The sequence below is a fragment of the Elephas maximus genome, chromosome 7, assembly GCF_024166365.1.
Source record: "Elephas maximus indicus isolate mEleMax1 chromosome 7, mEleMax1 primary haplotype, whole genome shotgun sequence".
NCBI lineage: Eukaryota > Metazoa > Chordata > Mammalia > Proboscidea > Elephantidae > Elephas > Elephas maximus.
In genome coordinates, this window is record NC_064825.1 from 82,177,065 (window position 1) to 82,202,865 (window position 25,801).

Genomic DNA, 25,801 nt, shown 5'->3' on the forward strand with positions numbered 1-25,801 from the left:
TGTATCCAAAAAGTTCTGAGAAAGATGACCAGGCCTCTAAACCTCTAAATCAGAAAACTCTACTGATTCCTCCCTAAACGCTCTCTGCTTAGAAGTAAATTTTCCTAGATTTCTGATGACATGAAACCTTTCAAAGATCTGTTTTTTTTTCTTGTGTTAACCAATATCACTGGCAGATTAAACACCCAAAACTTGGCAGATGACTACCTACCAGAAACATGGAAATGTATTCTAAATAGGTACCACTTTTAAATGAATTTACTGAACTTTATATTGCCACAACAAATTTTCACTTCTTGATTGCCCTCTAAAAAGAGATACAGACTTTTAAATTTTAAAAGTTCTGAGCACCATTTTAATAACCCTTTGAATGACTTGAAATGCACTTACTAATAAGATCTCTGAACATTTAACATTTTTAACAATAAAAAATAATACACTGGTAATTCTACATTCAAGTCAAAATTTGCATTTCAAAATTAGCAAGCTAACTGATGATAATTAATGTACAGGTATTTTTACAAAGTGCAGCAAAATATTATTTCACTAGTGTCTCAAGATCCACAGTACCAAAAAATGTTTTAAATTTTCCTTTGAAAAGTCCAGTCCTCATTTCCTTGTTCCAAATCATGCTACCAATTAATTATTTTTAAATACCTATGTAGAGAAAAATACACTAAAAATCACCAAGACTGTTTTTGATTACTCTAGGATTCTAACCCATAAAGATTTTTCTAAGTTATCCTAAGTATGCAGTTTAGAAATGATTGTTTGAATGATTTAATCTTAATCCTACTATGTTCATAAACATAAAACCAAGAACACAGAGGATGAACAATGCAAGAAAAATTGTTGTTTTACTGATATTACAGTTTAGCTTTAATACACACCAAATACAAAAACAATTCTTAGACATTTAGTCACTTATCCTGCAAAACAATATGCGAAGATCAACCTTGAAACATTGTATAAAAATCAGAATATATAAAATATCTCAATTACTCCACATACAAATGCAAAAATGGGAATTTGTCAGTCATTAGTTCAAATGTGAACTACTGATCAAGTAGTAAAAAATGGTTTCTGCCTTTAAAATTAAACAGCTCCAGGTAAAAACATGTTCTTTCCCACATGTGCTATCTTTGTATTCTGTGCAGAGTTCCAAGGCAAAGATTGCTTCTGGCTTTATGAATTACCAGAGATGATGACCTGTGTGGCTGACTTATCACAGGTCTTTTATTCTTCTTTCCTGATAGATCCTTAGCTTCTTTGGGAGGAGGCATATGAATTGGTTTCCATGGAATTGGATTATAAAAGGCTGGTTCTGGATAGGAATTTCCACTGTAAAATCCTAAAATTATTTAAAAAAAAAAAAAAAAGAGAAAACTTGAAATCAAAGAAATGACTTATTTTAAAATCCTAGCAAAATGTTAAAAAATCAGAAAGGCAAAAATGTCATTGATAAACCAGTCTGATTCACTTAAAACCTGAACTCTTGAATGCTAACTCTTCTCAAATGCAGTGAATATTTCAGTAAATATTAAAATATAAATAATTCTAAGAATCCAAAAGTTAGTTTATGAAGAAATACCAATAAAAATGTTTACAAAAGTTTATGAAGAAATTAATTTTAGAACCCTTAAGTTGAACCAAACCTTCATTTTCTTAATTCAGTTTGGAGAACTATGGACTGTGTACTGTTTCTTCCTGTCAGACACTAAACGTTACAGAAAAAAAATTACTTTGCATATGAATCAAAATTCTTGTTTAGAATCACTGAAATGCTGAATTACTGTCACTCAAATCCGTAAGATTTCACATTATCACTGTACTTTTGATTACTAAGTACAGAGCGCTCGCTTACTGGGATGCACGAGGTGTTCAGTGCATCGTGATGCCTGGTGTGTGGTTACTGTATGAAGGAGGAACAGTTTGCAGATCATACCCAAATCTTCTAGTCACCATACGCACATAAGTTCCTTTATTTCGTAATTGGTAAAAAATGATATGGGCATAAAGAATAGAGATTTATGAGCAGTAGGGCATTTGCAAACAAATACACCATTTGTTACAATTAAACTCACTAAAAACACGAAAAATTAATGAAGTATTCCATTGTTTTATCAATTAGCTTTTGGTCAATATGTATTCTCACCTAAAATTTTAACTTTACCATCCAATCATGTGATTACAATTCCTGCCTAATCATTATACTTTTTTCAAGCAAACAAAAAAAAGGAAGCAGACCATGCTCAGTAGCTGTAATGAATGACCTTTGTGACATGTAAGAGAGGCCTAAACTCTGACAGCAGGAATGTGTCATTCAGACACCAGCCGCCCACTTTGACTGCAAAGATATGTCAACACACACTTCACCAAGATGGTCAAAACAAAGTCTGGAGTATGTTCTATTGTGTGAACAAAAAAGAAACGGAGTATTTTTCATAATAAATCACTTAAACAAGTGAAGGCAGCTGTCAGCAAGGTATGAGCTTCCAACGTGAAGCACGGAGAAAAGCATGCATTGCCATTTATAATCATACCAAGCCTAAAGGCCAACTGGCTTTGCGTCTGGCTCATGTGTTGTCTAGTATTCCACCCTGCAAAAAGATTGTGCCGGAGGCATTGAAGCTCTGCTTTAGAGTCAGTCAGAAGAACGGAAGGAAAAGTAACCCATTTGATATACCCTGATTAAGGCTTTATCATTCATGAACTATAAAAGAATTTTATTTGTTTCTTACTGTTAGAAATCATTAAAGCATAAGTTTGAGTTTTGCAACCATTGACTTTTAAGAAAATACCACATATCTGATTTACGTAAAATGACAATAAATTTGTGGTATCCCCACAGGAATACAGTATGCTACATATAATCTTTTGGAAAGTGGTAATTTGAAATAAAAAATATTTTTAAACATTTCTATTTGTGCCAAAAGGAAACTAAATATATAATATTTGCTCCTGCAAACCATATTTATGAAAGCCACTAGCATAAAAACTAACCTGTAAGTTTTCCATTGGCATAACCATAGCTCTTTGCAGCTGGACGAGGTTTATTTTTTGCGTTTTCCAACCATTCCTTAAATTTTTTTTCTGCTATTTCCTTTTTTTCTTGTAATTCAGCTTGCCGCTGTTTTTCTTTTTCCTTAAAATGACAAGACCAAAAAAATTTCAGGGATATTTTCTGTAACTAAAAATTCCATTCATTATCGACTGCTTTTTTCCCCCAACAGTTTCCCACCCTAGTTGCTTACTGGCCATAAACACCGAATCATATTTATGTAATTTGAGAGTGAAATTCAAAACAATCAGGAATGTGGTATTAAGGAGTCTGCCTCTGAACAACAATAGGACATGAAACCCAAGAGAAAAAAGGAATTTGCTGCTTTAAAAGAATTGTAATTACAATATATGCTGAAACCTGTGAAAACTGGAACTCGGCAGAGCTGCCTTGTTTTTCTGGATCTCACAAGTTCTCTGCCTTTGACAGGGTGCAGTCTTACCACTTTTCTCTTGTTCTCTATTAGTGAAAACATTTGAGTTTTCCTTCTCTGACAGGTTTCCGCCATTCACAGGTTCCGGCTTTCACAGGTTTTACTGTACTAAGACTTTCCATAAAAGTGGGTTGAAAAATATTTAAAAGCAACAACAACAAAAAGTTCTGAACCTGACTGAGAAAATATCAACAAGTTTATTAACATTTCTCAACCAAAGAAAACTACAAATGCATATTCATTTCTGAAGCTTAAACGCTGTATACTAGAATAAATACAAATAGCTCCATGTGTTTATTTTACAGTTAGCACATATAAACAACAAAGTCACATATTCTAGCAGGTCATTCTAATAAAAATACCTTTTCTTTCTTCTTCTTTTCACATTCTTCAGCATTTTTTTTCTTTAACCACTCTTGATATTTTTCTTTTGCTTTTTCTTGCAAATGTTCTTTCTCTAGTTTCTTTGCTGCTTTTTCCTCCATTTCTTTATTAATTTTTTGTTCTCTTTCTTTTCTTTTCTTAAATAAAAAAAAGAGAGATGTAATTGGAATACTTGTAATTACCTTCATACCAGGAAGGATCATTACATACAGTAATTAGTGAAACTTCAGTTATTTCTTAAAATAGGTGATACTACAGTGTGTGGTACAACGTGGCTTATGAAAATGTACAACATATCTGCAATTACCTGTTCAATGTTAGTCTACCAGTTGGGCTGTAAGTTTTATGAGGGCGGTGACAAATGTCTTTCTCACAAAAGTACAGTCTGAGTCTGGGACAGTAAACAATAGGTGCTCAACAAAGATTTGGTGAATAAATTTGTGAATAACAACTACAACCGGTTATATTTTCCTAAATCTTATTTTTTTTTTATTGAATGTCTCTCTTCCCTCTAAAATAGAAGCCACATACGTACACATTTCCTTTTAAGAAGGTTTGCCAATATGAATAGTTGAGCAAATCTTCTCCATCAGTGAATTACAGGAAGACAAAAGAATACTTACTTTGGCCCATTAAGTACTGCTGTAAGGGCACACGCAGGCAAATCTCTGGCAATGTAATTCTTAAAAGTCTTACACAGACCAGGGGCTGGCAAAGTACAGCCGGAAGGCCAAATCTGATCTGCCAGCAACCTATATTTGTAAATTAAGTTGTATTGGCACATGGCCACACCTATCAGTTCACATATTTATTATTTATGGCTGCTTTTGCACTACGACAGCAAAACTGAATAGCTCCAACACAGACTGTCTAAGCCACAGAGTTTAAAACATTTACTATCTAGCCCTTTATAGGAAAAGTTTGCAGACCCCCTTACATAAACTATAATGCAATGTTTGTTCCTTTCTCATTTGAAGGATGATCCACCAGATAAAAGTCTATCTACAAAATGATACTTAAGGTATGAAATAGTAAACATAAAGGATCTTTCTTTTCTCTTGTTTTAATTTCTTGAAATAAGGAAAAATCACAATAATGTCCATTAATAAATGAGTGAATAAATAAAATGTGGTAGATAGATATATACAATAGAATATTACTCAGCCATAAAGAAAAATGAAATCCTGATACACGGATGAACACTGCAAACATTAAAAAAAAACCATTACGCTGAGTAAAATAAGTCAGTGACAAAAGGACAAATATTGTACGCTTCCGTTTCTTTTTTTCCGCTTAAATGAAATATCTAGAATAAGCAGGTGTATAGAGACCAAAGTTTATTAATAGTTACAAGAGGCAGGCAGAAGGGAGGAGGAGACAGAGACTCATTACAATTTTATGCCAATACAATGCACTATATCTTGAAATACACCACTTCCCAAAACTGACTAAAAAAGAAATAAAGCACGTAAATAACCTTCTACTTGTAAAAACAATTGGATTCAAAATTAAAAAATCCTTCCGACAAAAGAAAACTCCAGCGTCTGAAGGCTTCATTGGTGAATTTTATCATATGTATTAAGGGAGAAATAATACCAAATCCTACGCAAATTATTTTAGAAAATAGAAGAAAAGGGAACACATCCAAGCTCGTATCAAGATACCAGCATTACCCAGATTTCAAAACCAGGCATGGTAATTACAGGATACTATCCAATAGGGAAAGGGTTATCTTTTCAACAAATAAAGTTGGAACAACTGCATCTCCATATGGAAAGAAATGAACCTTGACCCTTATCTTGACCATACATTAAAATTAACTTGAAGTAGACATGTAAGTAAGAGCTAAAGCTATAAAACTTCTGGAAGACAACAAAGAGAAATACTTTTACACTTTGGGGCAGGCAAACATTTCTCAAACAGGTCACAAAACAACAAACTACAAAAAGAAAAAAACTGAAATATTGAATTTCATCAACATTAAAATCCTGTGCTCTTTAAAAACCACCATTAAGAAAAATTAAATAAGAAGCCACGCACTAGGACAAAGTATTTGATGTATATATATATATATATTCATTCCAAATATTTATATATATTTGAAATATGTATCAAAAATATACATTTTAATGCATACATATTTCATTAACAACCTGTGATATGCAGGTGAAACAACCCTGCTTGCTGAAAGCGAAGAGGACTTGAAGCACTTATTGATGAAGATCAAAGACCACAGACTTCAGTATGGATTACACCTCAACATAAAGAAAACAAAAAATCCTCACAATTGAACCAATAAGCAACATAATGATAAACGGAGAAAATACTGAAGTTGTCCAGGATTTCATTTTACTTGGATCCACAACCAAAGCCCATGGAAGCGGCAGTCAAGAAATCAAAGGACACATTGCATAGGGCAAATCTGCTGCAAAAGACCTCTTTAAAGTGTTAAAAAGCAAAGATGTTTTCAATTACCTCATATGCATGTGAAAGCTGGACAATGACTAAGGAAGACTGAAGAAGAATTGATGCAATTCTTTATGAATTATGGTGTTGGCAAAGAATATTGAATATACCATGGACTGCCAGAACAACAAATCTGTCTTGGAAGAAGTACAGCCAGAATGCTCCTTAGAAACAAAGATGGCGAGACTTTCTCTTGCATATTTTGGACATGTTATCAGGAAGGACCAGTCCCTGGAGAAAGACATCACGCTTGGTAGGGTAGAAAGTCAGTGAAAAAGAGGAAGACCCTCAACGAGATGGACTGACACAGTGGCTGCAACAATGGGCTCAAGCACAACAATGATTGTGCGGATGGTGCAGGACTGGGCAGTGTCTTGTTCTGTTGTACATGAGGTTGCTACGAGTCAGAACTGGCTCGACGACATCTAACACAATATCTCAAATATATATATATATATATAAAAATCTGACAAAGAACTTGTAACCTAAAGATATAAAGAATTCTTATTACAACTTAATACAACACATGGAAACCCTGGTAGCGTAGTGGTTAAGAGCTACAGCTGCCAACCAAAAGGTCAGCAGTTCAAATCCACCAGGTGCTCCTTGGAAACATTACAGGGTAGTTCTACTCAGTCCCATAAGGTCACTATAAGTTGGAATCGACTCGACGGCAGCAGGTTTGGTTTTTTTTTGGTTTAATACAACAAATAATCCTTCCCAAAAACTGGACAAAGAGGTGAACTAATTAATGCTTCACAAAAGAGATGCAGAGATGGTCAATAAGCTCATGAAGAGAAACAACAGACCTCACGGAAATGCAAATTAAAGAACAATGATATACCACTACATGCTCACTACAGCTGCTAAAATGAAAAAGACTGACAATAACACATTTGACAAGGAAGTGGAGCAAATGGGACTTTCAGACAATGGCTGTGGGAATGTAAAATGGTACAAGTGCTTTACAAAACAGTTTGCCAATTTCTTATAAAGTGTAACACATGCTTACCATACAACCCAGCAATTTAGCTCCTAGGTACTTACCCAAGTAAAACAAGAGCAAATGTCCACAAAAAGACTTGTAACTTGTACATGAATGGTCACAGACTTTTATTCATAATACATTAAAATTGGAAACAATCCCAATTGTCCATCAACTGGTAAATAAGTAAACAATTTGTGGTATATGGGCAGACCCTGGATTATACATTGAGTTCCATTCCTAAATCTACTTTAAGTCAAATTTGTTCATAAGTTGGAACAGTAGGTATAGCTGGTATCTAACATCAGTAACTTAAATGTTTGTCTTAGTATATAGTGTACCTTTCTATGCGTAAAAAACATTAAGGAAACACTTCCACATACGCTACAACATCTTTACCTTAATAATATAGTAATAACGTTTTGATGCTTTTTGCAAGGTAGTGCCTGTTATTATGAACCATTGTGTGTACTTCAAATTTTTAATACAATAGGCTTTGTAAGTCTGACATTTGTAACCCGGGGACTGCCTGTACACACAGGATAGAATACTGTTCAGTATAAAAAGGTAAAAAGTTGAGACATTCCATAGCAGAATAAATTTAAAAACAAAAGGAGCTCAACAAAAAAGAGTTTCAATTCTATGACTCCATTTATATGAAATTCTAGAAAAGGCAAACTTAATCTAGAGGGACAGAAAGCAGTTAATGGTTTCCTTGAAGCTAGGGCTGGCTGGGGAGGCAGTACCGGAGGTTAACTGCAAAGGGACACAAGAGAATTTTTTTGGGAGTTGGAAAAGTTTGGTATCTTGACCGTGGTGTTGGTTACAACGGTATAAAACTTTGCTAAAACTCATCAAACTCTACACTTAAAACAGGCATATTTTATTATATACAAATTATAGCTTATATTCAATCTGCATGCTGAGCAAATAATCCAAGAAGCTGGACATATGAAGAAGGCATCAGGATTAGAAGACTCATTAACAACCTGTGTTAAGCAGATGACACAACCTTGCTTGTTGAAAGTGAAGAAGACTTGAAGGGCTTATTGATGAAGTTCAAAGACCACAGCCTTCAGTGTGGATTACACCTCAACATAAAGAAAACAAAATTGCTCACAAATGGACCAATAAGCAACATCATGATAAACAGAGAAAAGGTTGAAGTTGTCAAGGATTTCATTTTACTTAGATCCACCATCAATGCCCTTGAAAGCAGCAGTCAAGAAATCAAATGATATATTGCGTTGGGCAAATCTGCTGCAAAAGATCTCTTTAAAGTGTTAAAAAGCAAAGATATCATTTTGAGAACTAAGGTATGCCTGACACAAGCCATGGTGTTTTCAACTGTCTCATATGCATGTGAAGGCTGGACAACGAATAAGGAACAACAAAGAACTGACACCTTTAAATTATGGTGTTGGCGAAGAATACTAAATACACCAAGGACTGCCAGAAGAACAAACAAATTTGTCTTGGAAGAAGTACAGCCAGAATGTACTTAGAAACAAAGCCGGCCAGACTTTGTTTCTTGCACTTTGGACGTGTTATCAGGAGGGACCAGCCCCTGGAGAAGGATATCATGCTTGGTAAAGTAGAGGGTCAGCGAAAAAGACAAAGACCCTCAACGAGATGGACTGACACAACGGCTGCAACAATGGGCTCAAACACAGCAATGATTGTGAGGAAGGCACAGGACTGGGCAGTGTTTGGTTCTGTTGTACACAGGGTCACTGTAAGTTGAAACCAACTTGACAGCACTTAACGACAACAACAACAAATTATAGCTTATTCAAGTTGATTAAAAAAAATAAGACAGGTTCTCTACAGGATTTAAGCTAGAGAGGAGGGAATAGAATGCCTTTAGTTAGCAAGAGGAGAATAGAGCAGGCACTCAGAGAGAAGTACTGAGAGATAGTAGCCATCTCCTAAGCGGCTTCTGATTTTCTGACACCCTGGAACTACACCACATACAGCACAACAATAAATCTTCCTTTTCTTAAAATGGTGCCTGAGAGAACCTTCGTTTCCTGCAACGATAGGAAACTAACAAAACAACTGGCCGTTTAAAGTCTCTGAATTTCTATTTTAGTTCCTCAAGTAGTACCTGGCATATAGTAAAGTTGAATAAGGATTTGTCAAATGCATCAATGATGAGAGACAGTTTTATCAATCATACAGCTTGTGGATCTGAATGAACTTTTATATAGGCAGTCCCTGGTTTAACTAACATCTGACTTATGTACAAACAATAGTGATGAATCAACCCTTGTAAACCCTATTATATTAAAACTTTGAGATACATACAAAGGTTTGTAATAACAAATGGGAGCTACTTTGTGACACACATCAAAACAGTATTATTATTATTGTATTATCATGTTAAAGATGTTTTAGGGTATGTGGAAGTGTTTCTAATGTTTTTATGCATAGAAAGGTATACTACATACTGTACACTAAGACAAACACTTGACTGACGTTAGACATAAACCGCACCTAACTGTTCCTGACTTACGTTCAAATTTGACTTAATGACAGATTTAGGAATGGAACTTGTTCATAATCTGGGGGCTGCCTGTATTAAAAAAGTCGGTTCCCCATCTTGAGAATTAAAAAATAGTTTTTATTTTAAATATTTTTAAAACACTAAAAGTAAAGATGCTTTACAAAATATTTCAAAGCATACTGTAAAAAACAAATCTAGAAAAAAAAAATTAGTAAGGCAGTGTAGATGTAAGAAGACCAGATGAGATAAACCATTTATTTTCAGAGGACTTAACAATTTACAGTCATATTACAAGGGACTAACTTTGCTAATGGATACGTAAATTCTTTTTGTCTAATTTTTTGATAGAACACAGTGAAAATGACTTGGGGAAAATAACAACCACAGATATAGCTAAAATGTGAATGAAGCTGGAGGCAGGGTAGACCACACACCATGAAATGTAAACAGAGGAGGAAAAAACTAGATGCCAGACAGGAAGAGAAGAACCAGGAGAGCAGTCTTTACAAATAGAGGTAAATGTAACTAAGACTGAAAGAAGAAATGTGATAGGTTTTAAAGAAAAAAAAAATTAGAATAATAAATTATTTCTTAACATGCACATGATTTCTACAGATTAAATTTCTCAGGTTCATTTTAGAACTATTCTCAAACTTACAGAATCTTGCTTTCAATAATAATTAGTGATTTATGTCAGGGCAGGCCATTTCCCTTCAAAAGAAAGAATTTTTTCTCAAATAATTGGTTCAGGTTTACTGCCACTAATTAAACAGTGAATATATCATCTCCCAGCAGTATCTCACATTCTTAGATAAACAACTATATTTGAGTGGCACGGTAAAATTAGCTTAATGGAGCTAGAAGATAAGAGAGGATTTTAGAAGAGAGAGCATGCTATTCTACACATGTAATACTATTTCGTCTTACAGTTATACATTTCATACAATATTACCCAAAGTTTTGTAACTGTCACACATTTTGATTTTGGCATTTATTCACAAAAATGTTCTCTCATTGTATTATGGTATGAAGTAAACTAAAAAAACAAAACAAAGCAACAATTTACCTCTGAAGTAAAGAACAAATACATTTATGGTTAAAACACACAGCAGTTTAACGAATCTTCTTACAATACCTTGATGAAGAAGGCTACGTACGCCATTTTCAGTTTACTAATATTATCTACATAAAACGGTGCCCTTATTAATAACACCATGAATTAGATATGGACAAAAAAATTATAATGAAAAAATTAAAAACTCTGTTATATAATTTAAACATTTGTCTAAATCCAGCCAATCAGACTGTAACAAAAGCAGTACCATCTTAAATATGTAAAAACCACAACAGAAAACAGAGTATTTTTAAAATTTCTAATTTGTGATCCAATATATGAATGTTTGAAAATGAAAAAGAAGACAATACATTATTCATCCAAATAACAAATGCTTACTGTATGCAAAGCATTGTGCTAGATCTCTGTAATGGATAAAAAGTAATATAAAAAATTCCTGTCCTTAAGGGTCTTAAAATTTCAAGGAGAGTAAAGACATATACGTAATACAAAACAGCAACAAAACAAATACATAATACAAGGCAGTAGATGATAAAAGTGCTACAAAGTGCCACAAATTTAACAGAGATTTGGAGAAGGAATGATCATTTCTAGCATGTAATCAGGAATAAGGAGCCCCCACAGTGCAGTAGTTAGAAATGCGTGGCTGCTAACCATGAGGTCTGCGGTTCCAACCCATCAACTGCTCAACGGGAGAAAAGACCTAGTGGTCTCGTGGAGCAACTCAGTCATTTGGAATAACATGGTTCATAAAGATAGTGTCCTATACATCCTAGTTTGGTGAGTAGCATCTGGGGTCTTAAAAGCTTGGAAGAGGCCATCTAAGATACAACTATTGGTCTCTTCCCATCTGGAGCAAAAGAGGATTAAGGAAACCAAAGACTCAAAGAAAGTAGTCCACAGGACTAATATCCCACATGAACTACAGCATCTTCTAGCCTGAGACCAGAAGAATTATATGGTGCCTGGCTACCACTACCAACCGGTTCTGACCAGGGACACAGTAGACGGGTCACAGACAGAAAGGGGGAAAAAATGTAGAACAAAACTCAAATTCCTAAAAAAGACCAGACTTTCTGGGCTGATAGAGACTATAGGAACCCTGGAGGCTATCGCCCTAAGGTACCCTTTTGACTCAGAATTAAAGCCACTCCCAAAGGTCACTTTCCATCCAAATAATAGATCGGCTTATAAAATAAACAATACCACCAGTGAGGAATGTGCTCCCTTAAACAATCAACTATACATACGACACCAATCAGTCAACATTTAATCAAAGCCAAAGATGAGAAGGCAAGGAGGGGCAGGGAAGCTATATAAATGGAAACAGAACAAATAGAATGGAAATAATGAGAATGCTGACACATTGTGAAAATTATCAACAGTGTCATAGAAGAATCTGTACAAAAAGTGTTAAATGGGAACTTAATTTGCTGTGTAAACTTTCACCTAAAACACAATTAAATATTCAAAAAAAGAAAACAAAAGACCTGGTGATCTGCTTCCGTACAGATTACTGCCTTGGAAACCCTATGGAGCAGTTCTACTCTGTCCGATAGAGTTGTTATGAATTGGAATTGACTCGATAGCACACAACAACAATCAGGGAATGCTACATGCAGGAAATGATTTGAGTTGGATGGTGAACGGAAAGGTAGGGTAGAGGATATGATGAGATTCCAAGCTGAAGAAATATCATATATAAAAATACAGAACATTAAGAATGAAAGTGTTCTTAAAATTTCCCATGAATACATATCCCCAGGGGCTATAAAGCATAGCTCAATGGTCAAGATTTCTTTGAAACTGGTTGTGTATCTTCAAAATATAAAATTTATATCCTATTCCATAACATATCTGTGCTTGTTTTAATATAAAAAGTAACATTTTCTCTCAAAATTTTCCAGGAAAACTAATACTTTAAGAAGATGGGTTGTGATTATCCTGTGTGTATTCCTGAAAGGATCCCAGTAAAAGCAACAGTATAGGATAAGGGAAGAATGGGAGGGAGACATAACTGAAATGGAAGTTTAGATCAAAAAGCAGAAGGTCTTTAATCAGCCAGGTAGAGTTGTAAAAACCTTATCCAGAGGACAGTGGGGAAACGTGAAAAATAGTTTCTGAATTGGGGATTTCTTTAGCAAGATATAAAGGATGAATTCATTCATTCAACAAATATTTTTGAGCCTAACTACTAGAACCCTGTCACAGTGGTTAAGCGCTTGGCTGCTATCCAAAAGGTTGGAGATTCGAACCCACAAATTGTTCCATGGGAGAAAGATGTGGCAGTAGGCTCTTGTAAAGATTTACAGCTTTGAAAACCCTCTGGGGAAGTTCTACTCTGTCCTAAAAGGTTGCTATGAGTTGTATTTGACTCAATGGCAACAGGTTTACTATATGCTAAGGTACCCTGGTGGCGCAGTGGCTAAGCTTTCTGGCTGCTAAGTGAGAAGTCGGTGTTTCGAACCCACTAGACGCTCCATGGGAGAAAGATGTGGCAGTCTGATTACAGCCTTCGAAACCGTACGGGATAGTTCTGCCCTGTAATATCGGATCACTGTAAGTCAGAATCGACTCAATGTTCACAGGTTTTTGGGTTTACTATTTTTTTATGTGCTAGGTACTCATTTAGCTGATAAGGAACTGAACAAGAAAGGCAAAGATTCCTTCTGTATTATGGATCTTAACGTTCCAGAATGGGGAAATAAGCAACAAGTAAGTTTAAAGATGCAATGGGACCAGACAGGAAGAGATCGCACACAGAGGAGTAGTAATTGCAAAGAAAAGGAAAGGATGACCACAAATGACAGAAGAATTTTGATTATGTTTGAGTAACTTAGAAGACAGCAGCGGTAATAAAAGAAAGAAATTAGGAGAATGGCTCTATATAGGGAGAATGGGCAATAAAGGGTTATTTTAGATTTGCAGGCTAGATTTGCAGGCTCAGAGGTACCAGCAGACCTAACAGATGGAAATTCAGGACTCCAGAAAGTCAGGTCTAGAGATACGGACCTGCTGACAGCCTGCAGACAGGAAGTATTTATGAGGGAGCAGGGAAAAAAGTAAAGGGCAGAAGACAGGGCCTTGGATAAATATCCATAAGGAATAAAAAAACAAAAACAAAAAACATCCAGAGAAGAAAGAAATAGAAGAAAAACCTAGGTAATGAGGCAATAATGGAAAGAGTCTGCAAAAGAGGTATCACTGTGTGTCTTTTTCTCCTTACCTGTTCATTCTTTTTCTGAACCCATTCCTTGTGCTTTTCTTCAGCAATTATTTTTCTTTTTTCACGCTCTTCCATTTTTTTTCTTTTTTCTAGTTGTTGATTTAATTCCTGTGGATTTTATTTAAAGAAAAAGCAACATTTAATAGCAAGTACTCATAGCACATATTTAAAAAAGGCTGAGGTTAACCAAACGAAACAAGAATATAGTTTTTTTCATAGAAAATATACCATTAGAGAGACGCTAGCTTACTTAAGTAAGTAGTCCATGATGAAAAAAAGCATTGGTAAAAAGTATAAGTCATTTTTTAGAAATGCAAATAATTGCTTGGCAGCAAAACACTAGTTTCTTAGACTAAACTTCAGCTAAATTACCCTCAGTGAAATCAACTTTCCCACACATAAATTCTGGCATCACTGTAAGGCACTGGCAAAAACTCAAGGGAACTGTAATTTTTTTTTTTTTTACAGTTACAAAAGCTTCTAGATTCTTGATGAAGATAAAAGATAGGAATTAAATAATCCCTATATAAAAACTTGAATTCAAAGTTATACCAAATAAGAAATGTTTAACGATGCCATTCAATTTTCTTTAGGGAAATAAATAATCCAGATTTTTTCACTGATTTGATAGCTGCTGAAGTGTAAAACAAACCCACATTCATATCCCAGGTTATTTAACTGCCTTGCTGTCACTCGAATCTACACGTTTGGGCATTTCCTCAGAAGAAAGAATGTGGAAGGTATGGCCAAATAAAACTGTAAGCTGAATGCCACCACTCTGTCACTCATCAGTTAAATTACTGCATTAGTAGAGAATGTTGTTCAAACTAGACTTCTAGGATGGTACTATCATAATTACTGGTAATTTTTCTGGTCTCTCCTTAGATACTAACAATCAGATACTTTTACGTATCTCCCATGGGACCTCACTTCTCCCTTTCTAAAACCTATCTACCCAGGGATGGATGGTAGTGGGAAGGATGTTTTTTCAACTTTCAGACAAATGAAGATAAACTCTACACCAAGGATACATCTCTTGCACATTAAAACAACTGGGCCCAGGATACTGGCCTCCCACAACCTCTCATCCTAAAATTCTGCTGCACAGAAAATAATTGCCTTCACTCTGCAAAGTCTTCCAATTCTTGAACCCTACTGCAACAAGCAAATATCCATCTTGGGTTTAGCGATCTTCACTACCTCTGCATATGCTATTTCTTCATTACTCACTCAGTATATGTTTATGAAATGCCTACTAATGAGCTAACAAGAACTGAGATGTAAAGATGAAATTCCAAAGTCTCTGATCTAATCTGATCTTATATACACCCAAAAATTAAGTGTCATATTGTGAAGTATAGCCTATAGCAGGAGTTGAGATAAGAGAAAAGAAAAGAAGAGAAAGTAAAGGCAGAGAAGACACAGTATGGACCAGGGCATTCAGAAATGAGCATGCACCATGAAAGCAGCAGTAAGGAGATGGCTTGTCTAGGAGGAAGTGGTGGCAGGGGATGGGTAGTAAAAAATTAGAGTGTGGTACTAACTAGATAGAAAAAGGTTTTTTGAGACAGGCAAAGTAAATCGAACCTTATAAAGCAGGAATACATGGCAAAAGGGATGATTTAGTTAAAGGTTGAAGACTGCATCTGAGGAGATCAGAACTATTTTGAAGGAGACTGAAAAGTAAATTGCTGCAGTATATGGGCTATGAGGGAAAGAAGGTCTAGACTTCTGTTGAGTAACAAGAAGGGGGGAAATGTGCGTGTGTCTTTGTGTATATACACACATACATAAATACATAAAATAAAAAATAAGACTTTGTAACAGGCTAGATACAAAACTGACAAGTATATATTGAAAATTTTCCAGAATAGTTCTGAATTCATATAATTTTATTTTTAAGAAAAGTTAATTATTTTAATATACAATTAAAGATATCATTAATTAAATTTGTGTATGTTTTTAAGATTCTTCATATAACTAAACTCAAAACTCAGGAAAAAAAAAAAAAAAACAACCAGACTTTGTGTTCCTATTTTGTGGTTAATGCTGATACAGGAGTTTTAAGGAAGGAAATCTCAAAACGTGCCTAGAAGATACTACTACTAACCCAAACAGTGCTCCAAGCTCAGGAAATCTGTTCAAGTAATTTGGCAATTCAGAATACACATCACATTCTGAGCCCTGACTCTCCCCTCCAACGCTGGCCCCTCTTAAGATTTCCACCCTGAATGCCTCCATCTGTTCACCACCAAGGCAAGCCTCTTCCAGGACACGACTGGATTCTTCTCTCACGAGACTCCCGCATCGTCTTCTGGTACGCCAGTGGATTTCAACAGGATTACAGCTATTTTCTCACAGAGTACACATTTGATTAGGCATAACCAAAATTCACTGAGGATCTTAAACATGCTTTTTTGCCTACTTTCAAAGAACTTTTTGCCACTGAAGGTAACAATCGGAAAAATTGAGTTGTGTGTTTCACCAACTCTGTATCTTGCCCTTTTCCTCATTAAGTGCTGATGAATGAAATGGCCAAAGGCAGGATGATAAAAAAACAAAAAAGAAAAAGCACCTAGATAATTTACAAACTAGTATAATTTTTATAATTTAGAACAGGCTGTACTAAAACAGTAAAGCAAATGTTAAACATGAGAATTAACCAAAGGTCATAGAGAATTTACAGCAGTCTGCTAAAGAATTAAAAAAAGTGAAAATGTAAATAAAATTTAAACAGTCTAGAAAACCAATACTATCGTTTTTCACAAAACCAATGTTCGACGTTTACCACATGGACCATCTGAACAACAGTTACAAATGCAAAACATTTGTAAGTGGGTAATTTTGATAGGTTAAAATAATTTTTTCACTCAATCCCACAGAGAGGTTTGAAACAAATCTAGCTGTCTTACTGGAATCAAATATATGAGTGGTGAGGGTATTTTTAACGACCCAACTACCCCTTAAATCTTCATTTAAATTTTATCCTTTAAGTTTTAAAAGAAGAAAATAAAAAAGACAGAATAAGTTAAATAATACTAAGTCTGACCCATTTATTTCTAAAATACATCTCAGTATCCTGAAGAAAACACTTAAATTGGAAGTTAAAAACTGGACTATAATGCCATCAACATCACTAATTAAAACCTTGGCAAAGTTACTTCTTTGGGCCTTGTGCTTTTTATCTTTAATAGGGATCTAACATAAACTGCTCTTATGGTTAAAAATCTGTGCTTTTAATGATATGACTTGTAAACAAAGGAAATATTGTAAATAAGGACAAAAATATAAGGAAAGAAGGACTTAGAAAATGAAACAAAGAGAAAAGCATGAAAAGAATGCAACTATCACAACAGCCTAAGGTGAGTTTACAATAAATTGAGTAGCTGGCCTATATATTATGATGTCCCCAATATAATTTGTATAAGATTTGTGCTAAAATATTTTAATTGATTCAGAATAAGGGAGAAGCCATAAGAAATGTCAAGCTACTAACTGCATGAAAAGGTTTTCATCTCTCAACCAAATTAGAAATAATTATACCCTGCGATGTGCTTTTTTTTTTTTTTTTTTTTTTACCCTGGTGGCGTAGTGGTTAAGTGCTATAGCTGGTAACCAAAGGGTCAGCAGTTTGAATCTGCCAGTCACTCCTTGGAAACTCTATGGGGCAGTTCTCCTCTGTCTTATAGGGTCACTATGAGTTGGAATTGACTCGACGGCACTGGGTTTGGTTAGGTTTTTTGTACGTGCTTTATCACTGTGGTAGGGACTTTATATTCATTATTTTAATCTGCTCTCAAACAGCTCTTCATGGTAGCTATTATTATCTCCTTTTTATACATAATAACAACTAACTTTTATTGAGTGCTCCCTATATTCCAGGCCATATCCTGATGTTCATTTAGTCCTCACAACAATAACACTGTGAGGTAAGTATTATTCTCTCCCTTTTACTGATGAAGAAATCAAAGCACAAAGAAGTGAAGAATTTGCCCAAGGTCCAAGTTTTGAACTCACAAAATACGGCTCAAGAATTTGTGGTTTTAACCACTGCACTATTGCCTCTCTATCGTCTGGCTTTTAGATGAAGAAACTGAGGCTCAGAGAAGTAAAAAAACTTCTCCAAAGTTACAGAGTTAAGATTACAGTGCAGTCCTGTAATTTAATTAATTTCTTTCTTTGTATACTGACTCTAAAAATGACTTGAAGTGATCCTCCATGTTTTTAATATAAAAGGTGGCTACTAGCAAGGCTAGACATAAAGCAAAATACCATAAACTGAATTCCATTTTTCCACTGACTCACTTACACATTGGTGTTTTCCGAACTGTGAGTCTAAAATCAATTTAATGGCTTATGAGCACCCTCAAAAAGAAAAGAATACATTAGTGTATTGTACATAGTTAAAATATTACTTCAGGTAAATATTTATGCGTGTGTGTATATATACACGCTTGTATGTAACACAAAGCAGATTTCTCACTGTAAGCAAATATTTTGAAAGCCACTGCACTAAATTATGTAATTTGTAACGGTAATATTGAGGTCGAATTAAGAGAAGAGAGTCTGGCCAGGGTACCGATAATACAAACTAATTCTGAAAATAAATGAAAAGGCTTTAAGAAGGCTATGAATAACAATGATATAAAAGTACTGATAAAATTAAAACCAGCCTTCTTTATACTTTGTCTCATTTAATCCTTGTAAAAATCCTGTGACATAGATATTATGTTATCCCTCTTGTACAGATGATGAAATTGAAGCTAAAAGTTTAAGTAATTTGCCTAAGGTCAGCCAACAAATAACAAGTTTGGAACTAGAGCTTTTATTAAGCCTGCCTGACACCAAACCTTGGTCAAGCCCTGTGCCCTTCTAAGAGAAAACAAGTACTTCTGTCACAGTGTATTTTTCCAGGAATAAATCTGTATTTTAGAAAACTAAGTATCATATAATAGGGAAAATGGCATAATGTACTGGTTCCCACAATCATCTGAATCATGCCAGGCCTCCTGAACATACGACTGCCTACCTCATTAGATACCCATTACAGAAATAAACAACTAGTTTCAAAAGTGATACAGAAAATTTATTCCAAGGAATGTCATGGATATGGGCAAAACTTTAGTTCCAAGGATTTTTATGGCAACATGGTTACTTATAGGTGAGAATAAACTTAACTATCCACCAATAATGAATTGGCTAAGTATATTTTAATATGTGCATTTAATACATTTAAAATGTATTTTAATAAAATATTAGGTAGCCATTTAAAATGATGATATGAAAATATTGAATGATATGGGAATATAACAACAATGTAACAGGCAGAAAAAAACAAGTTACAAAAGGGTTTCATTCTATTTGATTAAAAACAAGTATCTTTCACAATCCAAATCTATTTGGTTCCTGTGTTTGGATAAGGAGAATTCTAAGAGTGGGCTTAGATAATGAGTGATGCCAAATCCTCTAAATCTATTTGGCTGCTAGGTGGTGGGTAGCAAATAAAAAAAAAATACTAAGGGTTTAAAGAGTGAGAGATTCATGTGAAAATCTATGTAAAATTATTTGTTTTTTGAGTTTGGTTACTTAGAGTCCAGATAGTGATGGATAACAACCCCAACCCCCAACACACATATATATACACACACACAAACACAACACAAAGTCATTCAGGGGAGTTACATCTTACACAGGGGTTAAGTTTTAAAGTCAGTACATGAGTCAAAAATTGTCTATAGTCAAAATTATCCATGAAAAATGTATTAGATCTCTTCCCTAAAGCTGTTTCAGTTGAGCTCCAAATGAAGTAGCTGACCTATATTTCAGATTCATAGTGCAAGCACATACACACAATACATATTTTTATACACTGGAATCACACACAGAGAAACGTCTATCAACAAGGCAGGCCGTCAGAGAAAAATGGAAACACCCTGAAAGATCAACAGATTTCCATCTCCCAGCATGTACTCAGTCTGGGGAACATGCTCTTTGAGTGATAAGGGGGTAGATTCCTATCTCTATTTCAATTTTTGTCTCTTTGCTTAAAATTTTTACTGACAGTACAATTAAATTTCACCTTGTGAAATGTCATTTCCTGATTTCGACTTAGCCTTAGTTAAATATACATATGATCAAGCTCCACTGTTAAATGTCTATAGATACACATTTCCACGTACAAATGTTTTTTAAATTTACTTGGAAGAAAATCTGGAAGGTTACAAACTATAATATTAATAGTGGTTATCTTCACACTGTAAAAGATTAGAGGAGATTTAAATTTTCTTAATTACGCTTCTATTTTCCAAATATCCTTCTAGTGAATATATTTTACTTTTAGTTTTATTATAAAACAGAGTTATTAAAATTGCTGTGGTAAACTGATACTGCAAATGCAAACACTTTGTTTTGGGAGACATTAACATTTTAATTTCAAGAGCAGCTCTACTTTGTGAGCTCCCAGATTAAATAAAAAGAAAACCATCTAGTTTTACCTCTAGAGCTTTCTGTTGCAGACGGTCACGTTCTTCTTTTTCTTTGCCAATAAACCACACTTCCCATGGTGTCAGGCTGCCTTCTGGTAAGCACACCTGTTTCTGTTCTTCTTGGGTATCTTCTGATTCTACCTCACTGGTACAAAGAGAGCATAGTGTGGCATTGTACATAAAACTCTTTGGCTTACTAGTCAGAATCGCTTAGCTGTACAGTGTAAGCCATGATTATGTATTTACAGTGTTCTGATCTATAAGCAATATTGTGATTTATATGTAAATATGTATGAACTATATGTAAATACATATATATGAAAAATCATGAAAAGACCAATATTTAAATTATCCATCAAACTGTCTTTGAATACGTTCATCTCCTAAAACCACATTATTTAAAAAATCCACCGAGATGACCCAAACCCAGTACATTAAACTCAATGCCAACACTATTCTTCCTCTAAAAGTCTTATATCTGGACAACTATTACAATGCGGAGTCGCTGGGTGGTGTAAAGAGTTAACATGCTCGGCTGCTAAGTGAAAGGGTGGAGATTCAAGTTCACTCAGAGGCACCTCGGAAGATAGGCCTGGTGATGTACTTCTGAAAAGTCAGCCATTAAAAACCCCATGGTTTTAAAAACCCTACTCAGACACACTTGGGGTAGCTACGAGTCAGAATCAACTCATCGGCAACTGGACTAGAATTAAAATGCATGATCCTAATCAGATCCCAGAGTAGTCTTCCCTTCCTTTTCCATTCCCTTCTTCCTTTTTAGGACATTATTGAACAAGTGGCAAAGTTTGAATAATGTATGGGGATTAGATAGTAGTATGGTAACGATGTTTTTTCTTCCTGATTTTGATAATTATACTGCAGTTATGTAGAATACACACTGATGTATTTAGAAATAAAGGGGCATCATGTCTGCAACTTATTCAAACGATACGGGGAAAAAAATTACATACAAAGAGATTAATAAAGCAATCTGTTAATAACTGGGGACTCTGGGTAAGGGGTGAACAAAAAGATACTCTCTTTCCAATGTTTCTGTAAGTCCGATATTGTTCTGAAAGTTAGTGAAAATAAAAACAAAATGGCCCTTCTCAGACATTTCAGTCGACTCTTTCACCAGATGTTTTTTTAGTCTGGTTATCTCCTACCGTAGTCTCCATCTCCACCACATACCTTCTGTCAGTGTGTCTCTTCTGGGTAAAAGGAAAACTAACTACAGACTCAAGGTAAAGAGGAGAGGGTAAGGGAAAGGTATCGAAAGTATATGCAAATAAAGAACACAGGGACTTGACCAGATACACAAACCTCCCAATACTCAGGAAAAGCTCAACAATCAGCACCCATAAAAAGTAAAGTTGTTCAGGACCCAAAGCAGCTTTAGAGAGTAGGCTACGAGTCTCTTTAACACTCCTGCTTCTAGCAACTAATTGCCTGGCCCACAGCTAAGCACAACTTTTCTTTACCTCATAGCTTCAGCTTACTTGTTTTTTGTTTTGTTTTTTTGCTGCTGTATTTCTTCATGCATCCACACCCTCAAGGAATTTGTATTCTAGTGAGAGACACTGTTGACTGATGGGTTGTTTATTTCGTAGACATGTCTTTCCTTTTCAATCCTGCGAATGACCTCATCTGCTCTAAAGTTTCAACTATCACTACATGCCGATGATACCCAGAACAGTAATTCCAAGCTAGGCTTTTCTCCTGAGCGCCAGACCTTTAGTTTCAACCACCTGAGAGACAGCTCCACTTAGATATCAAACTCAATCAGTCCAAACGCAAGTAATCATCTTCTACTACCCACCTACCTCATGTTCCCCTAAGAAAAATTTTCCTCCTTCTCTTAAAATCCTACCTCAGTGATAGTTTCCACCCAATCACCCATTTACCTGAGCCAGACACCAGGCAGATCTTTGACGCCTTCTGCTCCCCTTCCACACCTGCTCACTCTTACTTCCCACACCCATATAATCATCTTGTCATATCAGTTCCACTTCCTTCAGTTTTCTCAAGCTGATCTCCTGTTCTCCTTAGCTTACTGAGTTGATGTCCCAGTTGGTCCTGACTTACAACAGCATGTGCACAACAGGGCAAACTGCTGCCTGGTCCCACGCCATCCCCATAATCTGTGACAGATCAGACTGTTGTAATCCATAGGTTTTCATGACTGATTTTGGAAGCAGGCTGCCAGGCCTTCCTTTCTGGTTTATCTTAGTCCGGAAATTCTGCTGAAAACTTGTTCATCATCATAGCAACACGCAAGCCTCCACTGACAGACCAGATGAGTGGTGCCTGCGCGTGAGGTGCGCTGGCCAGGAATCCAACTCGGATCTCCCACATCGAAGGTGAGAATTCTACTACTGAACCTCTCTATGAGGTTGCATTCATTCATTTATTGATCACCTAATATGCATCTGACACTTGCCAAACACAATGCCTGACAAATCCTTTCTTTCTAGACCCATACCCTAACAAGTCCTTTGATTAATAGGGACTGAACTGTGATTTAAAAGAAAAAGGCAGCCTTAATCCCACCCACGCCCAGCCCCCCACTGTGATTAACTCGTTCAGGCCTTGGATAACCTGGGACATGTCTGGTTCCTTCCCTGATGGGCTCCATTTCATCAGGGCTCTGGCTCTTACGGAAACCCTGGTGGTGTCGTGGTTAAGAATTACAGCTGCTAATCAAAGGTCAGCAGTTTGAATCCACCAGGCACTCCTTGGAAACTCTATGGGGCAGTTCTACTCTGTCCTATAGGGTAGCTATGAGTCAGAATTGCCTCGGTGGCAACAGGTTTGGTTTTTGGCTTTTAGAAGGTGATGCAAGGTATCAGTAGCAGCTGTAGTGTTGATGGCCACTCTTTCCTTCATATTACTCAATCCTGTTGTTTATACTCGGAAGGTATTTTCTAAAACCTTAAAAAACTTAAAAAAAAAAAAAAACTTTGGTACCAACTCAGTCCTGAAGAATCCCTGTATAGGCCCAGGAGAAAACGGACTCCTGAAACTCTAACATTAAGGTTGATGGAGAATGCCAGTCTGGAGAAGTGATTTGCTTGGTTACTCTTTCCGATCTCCATTCCAATCATGTACTTACTTTTTCTTCTCATCCTTAAAGAGACTTACTCTTGTAACCTTGCGCGTGGCTCACTTCACATGGTTCCATATTCCATTCACTCACGCTGGGTCTAAATGACTTATACTTAAGGGGACTATCTTAATACTTATACATTAAGCATGTGTTCTCTGGTCTTAGATCTTCTACACTGTGCTTTGTACAGTCTGATGATTAAAACAACAACAAAAACCCTATTGTAGCCAAGTCGATTCCGACTCATAGTGACCCTAATACAGGACAGGGTAGAACTGCCCCATAGGGTTTCCAAGGAGTGGCTAATTGCCGACCTGTTGGTTAGCAGCCGACCTCTTAATCGCAATTAGGAACTTACGTTTTCTGAAGACGATGTAATGAGTCTACACCTGAACAGAAATTCCTGCAGGGATAAGGCCTTTGCTCCTATTTCTATATATCCAATAACAGTCAAGTAGAATAAGGAAGAGAGAACATATTGGTGCACTTGGTACTAGCCCCAGCTCGATTAATAATGAAATGTATGCTTTTGGATCAGACATTTTTATTTGTATTCTAAATTGCAGTTTTCTTATTTATAAAATGAGTAGACTGATCTAGGATTTAATTCTATGAAGGTAGAGACCATGTCTATCTTAACCACAGTCCCAAATACTAGACTAGTGACACAAAACAAATGTTTGCTGAATGCAAAAATGTAGAAGTAAACAATTTAAGATAGCCGTAATAATCCCTTTGGTTCTAACATATTTTGATTCAATGACTTCTATGTAGGGTTGCTATGAGTTGGAATTGACTCCACAACAATGGGTTTTTCTTTTTAATTCCACTGTAAGGAAGTGCTCAGATCAGACCCAATGCTGGCTCTGGATGCTGAGGTTGACATCTCTAACCTCTGTGCTTCGGCTCTTCTATGATTAAGCTCTTCGTCTTCGATTAAGTGTACCACTTACTAAAACCTACTTCACTAGAAATGGGTAGATTTTTCCAAATAACCACAGGTAATACCAAGGTGCAGTAAACCACATTTTGATATTAGGGGTTTGAACAAGAGTTTGGGAGTCCACTATCTGGCTTTTAAGGGCTCATAAAACTCCTTAAACCGTAGCATTTTTCTGGGGAGTGAGATTGTAATGATCATCATATTCTCATGAAAAAGGTTTAAGAATCATAGAAAACATGTTGTCAGCTGTAAAGTGATCCAGGACTTTGCTGCTTATGCATCACAAGGAAATCCCAAACTCTTTATGTGCAAAAAAGGCAGCAGAAGCAACCCCTGAAGCAGAAAACGGGCGTGTTTGGCCGGCAGAGGAAGGTACTTAGAGGGTCTAAGGTAACTTGGGAATGGCTGTATCGGCCGGGCGGCCTCGGGTTTACCTGGCGCACCCCTGTAACTCCATTCCTTTCAGGCTCGCCACCTTGGCCTCTGAGTCATGACCTTCTTCGTCCACATCTTCCTCATCCTCCTCGTCACCGTCATCCTCGTCAAACGGGAAGCTCTGGTGGCCGAGGGGAGACAACAGCGACATGGTGGAATTGCTGCAGCTCGGCGGCGGCGACGGAGAGCACACGGACACCGGCATCACTTCCAGCCCCTGCCCCCGGGCGCCCGCCATGAGGACGGAGAAAGACCCTGAGGAATGCCGAGACCTGGGCCTGCAGTCTACCGGGAACCGGCTGTGAGGAGGAACAGAAGCAGCCCCTGGCCGCCCCACCGCCCACATCTGGCCCGCCAAGTTCAAACCGGCCGAGTCGCGGCGGGGACGTGCCCTCCCAGCAGGCCCTGCGAGCTCTGGGCCTGGCCAATCCGAGCCGGCACGCGCCCCGGTTGCCCTGGCGACGCGTGGAGGCCGGGAGGGCTTTGTCCGGGCCTGCCTAGCTTGGCTTCCTCGGCCCGGGATTTGCGTCCCGTGTTTTCTGCCAGCCCTTCTTCTCCCCGGGTGCGGCAGGCGCCTGCTGCTTGTGAGCTTGTCTAACTCTGCGTCTCCTCTCTCCGGCAGCGGCCGGCTCTCGGTTTACAACTTTGAGGGCCCGTAGTCTTGCTTACTGTGGGGTCGATAGATCATTCGGTACA

At 36.6% G+C, this 25,801-nt stretch overlaps 1 protein-coding gene across 1 annotated transcript; it reads right to left on the reverse strand.

Annotated features, from left to right (window-relative positions):
• Positions 1-935: 935 nt before the first annotated feature.
• Positions 936-25,489, reverse strand: CCDC34 (coiled-coil domain containing 34). The gene is made up of 6 exons (XM_049890762.1): positions 25,105-25,489; positions 20,631-20,766; positions 14,137-14,244; positions 3,857-4,015; positions 3,004-3,145; positions 936-1,351 (listed from the first exon to the last, which is right to left on the reverse strand). The coding sequence occupies exons 1-6, from the start codon at positions 25,449-25,451 to the stop codon at positions 1,137-1,139; spliced, it is 1,107 nt and encodes a 368-aa protein (XP_049746719.1). The 5' UTR covers positions 25,452-25,489; the 3' UTR covers positions 936-1,136.
• Between the last annotated feature and the right edge of the window lie 312 nt (positions 25,490-25,801).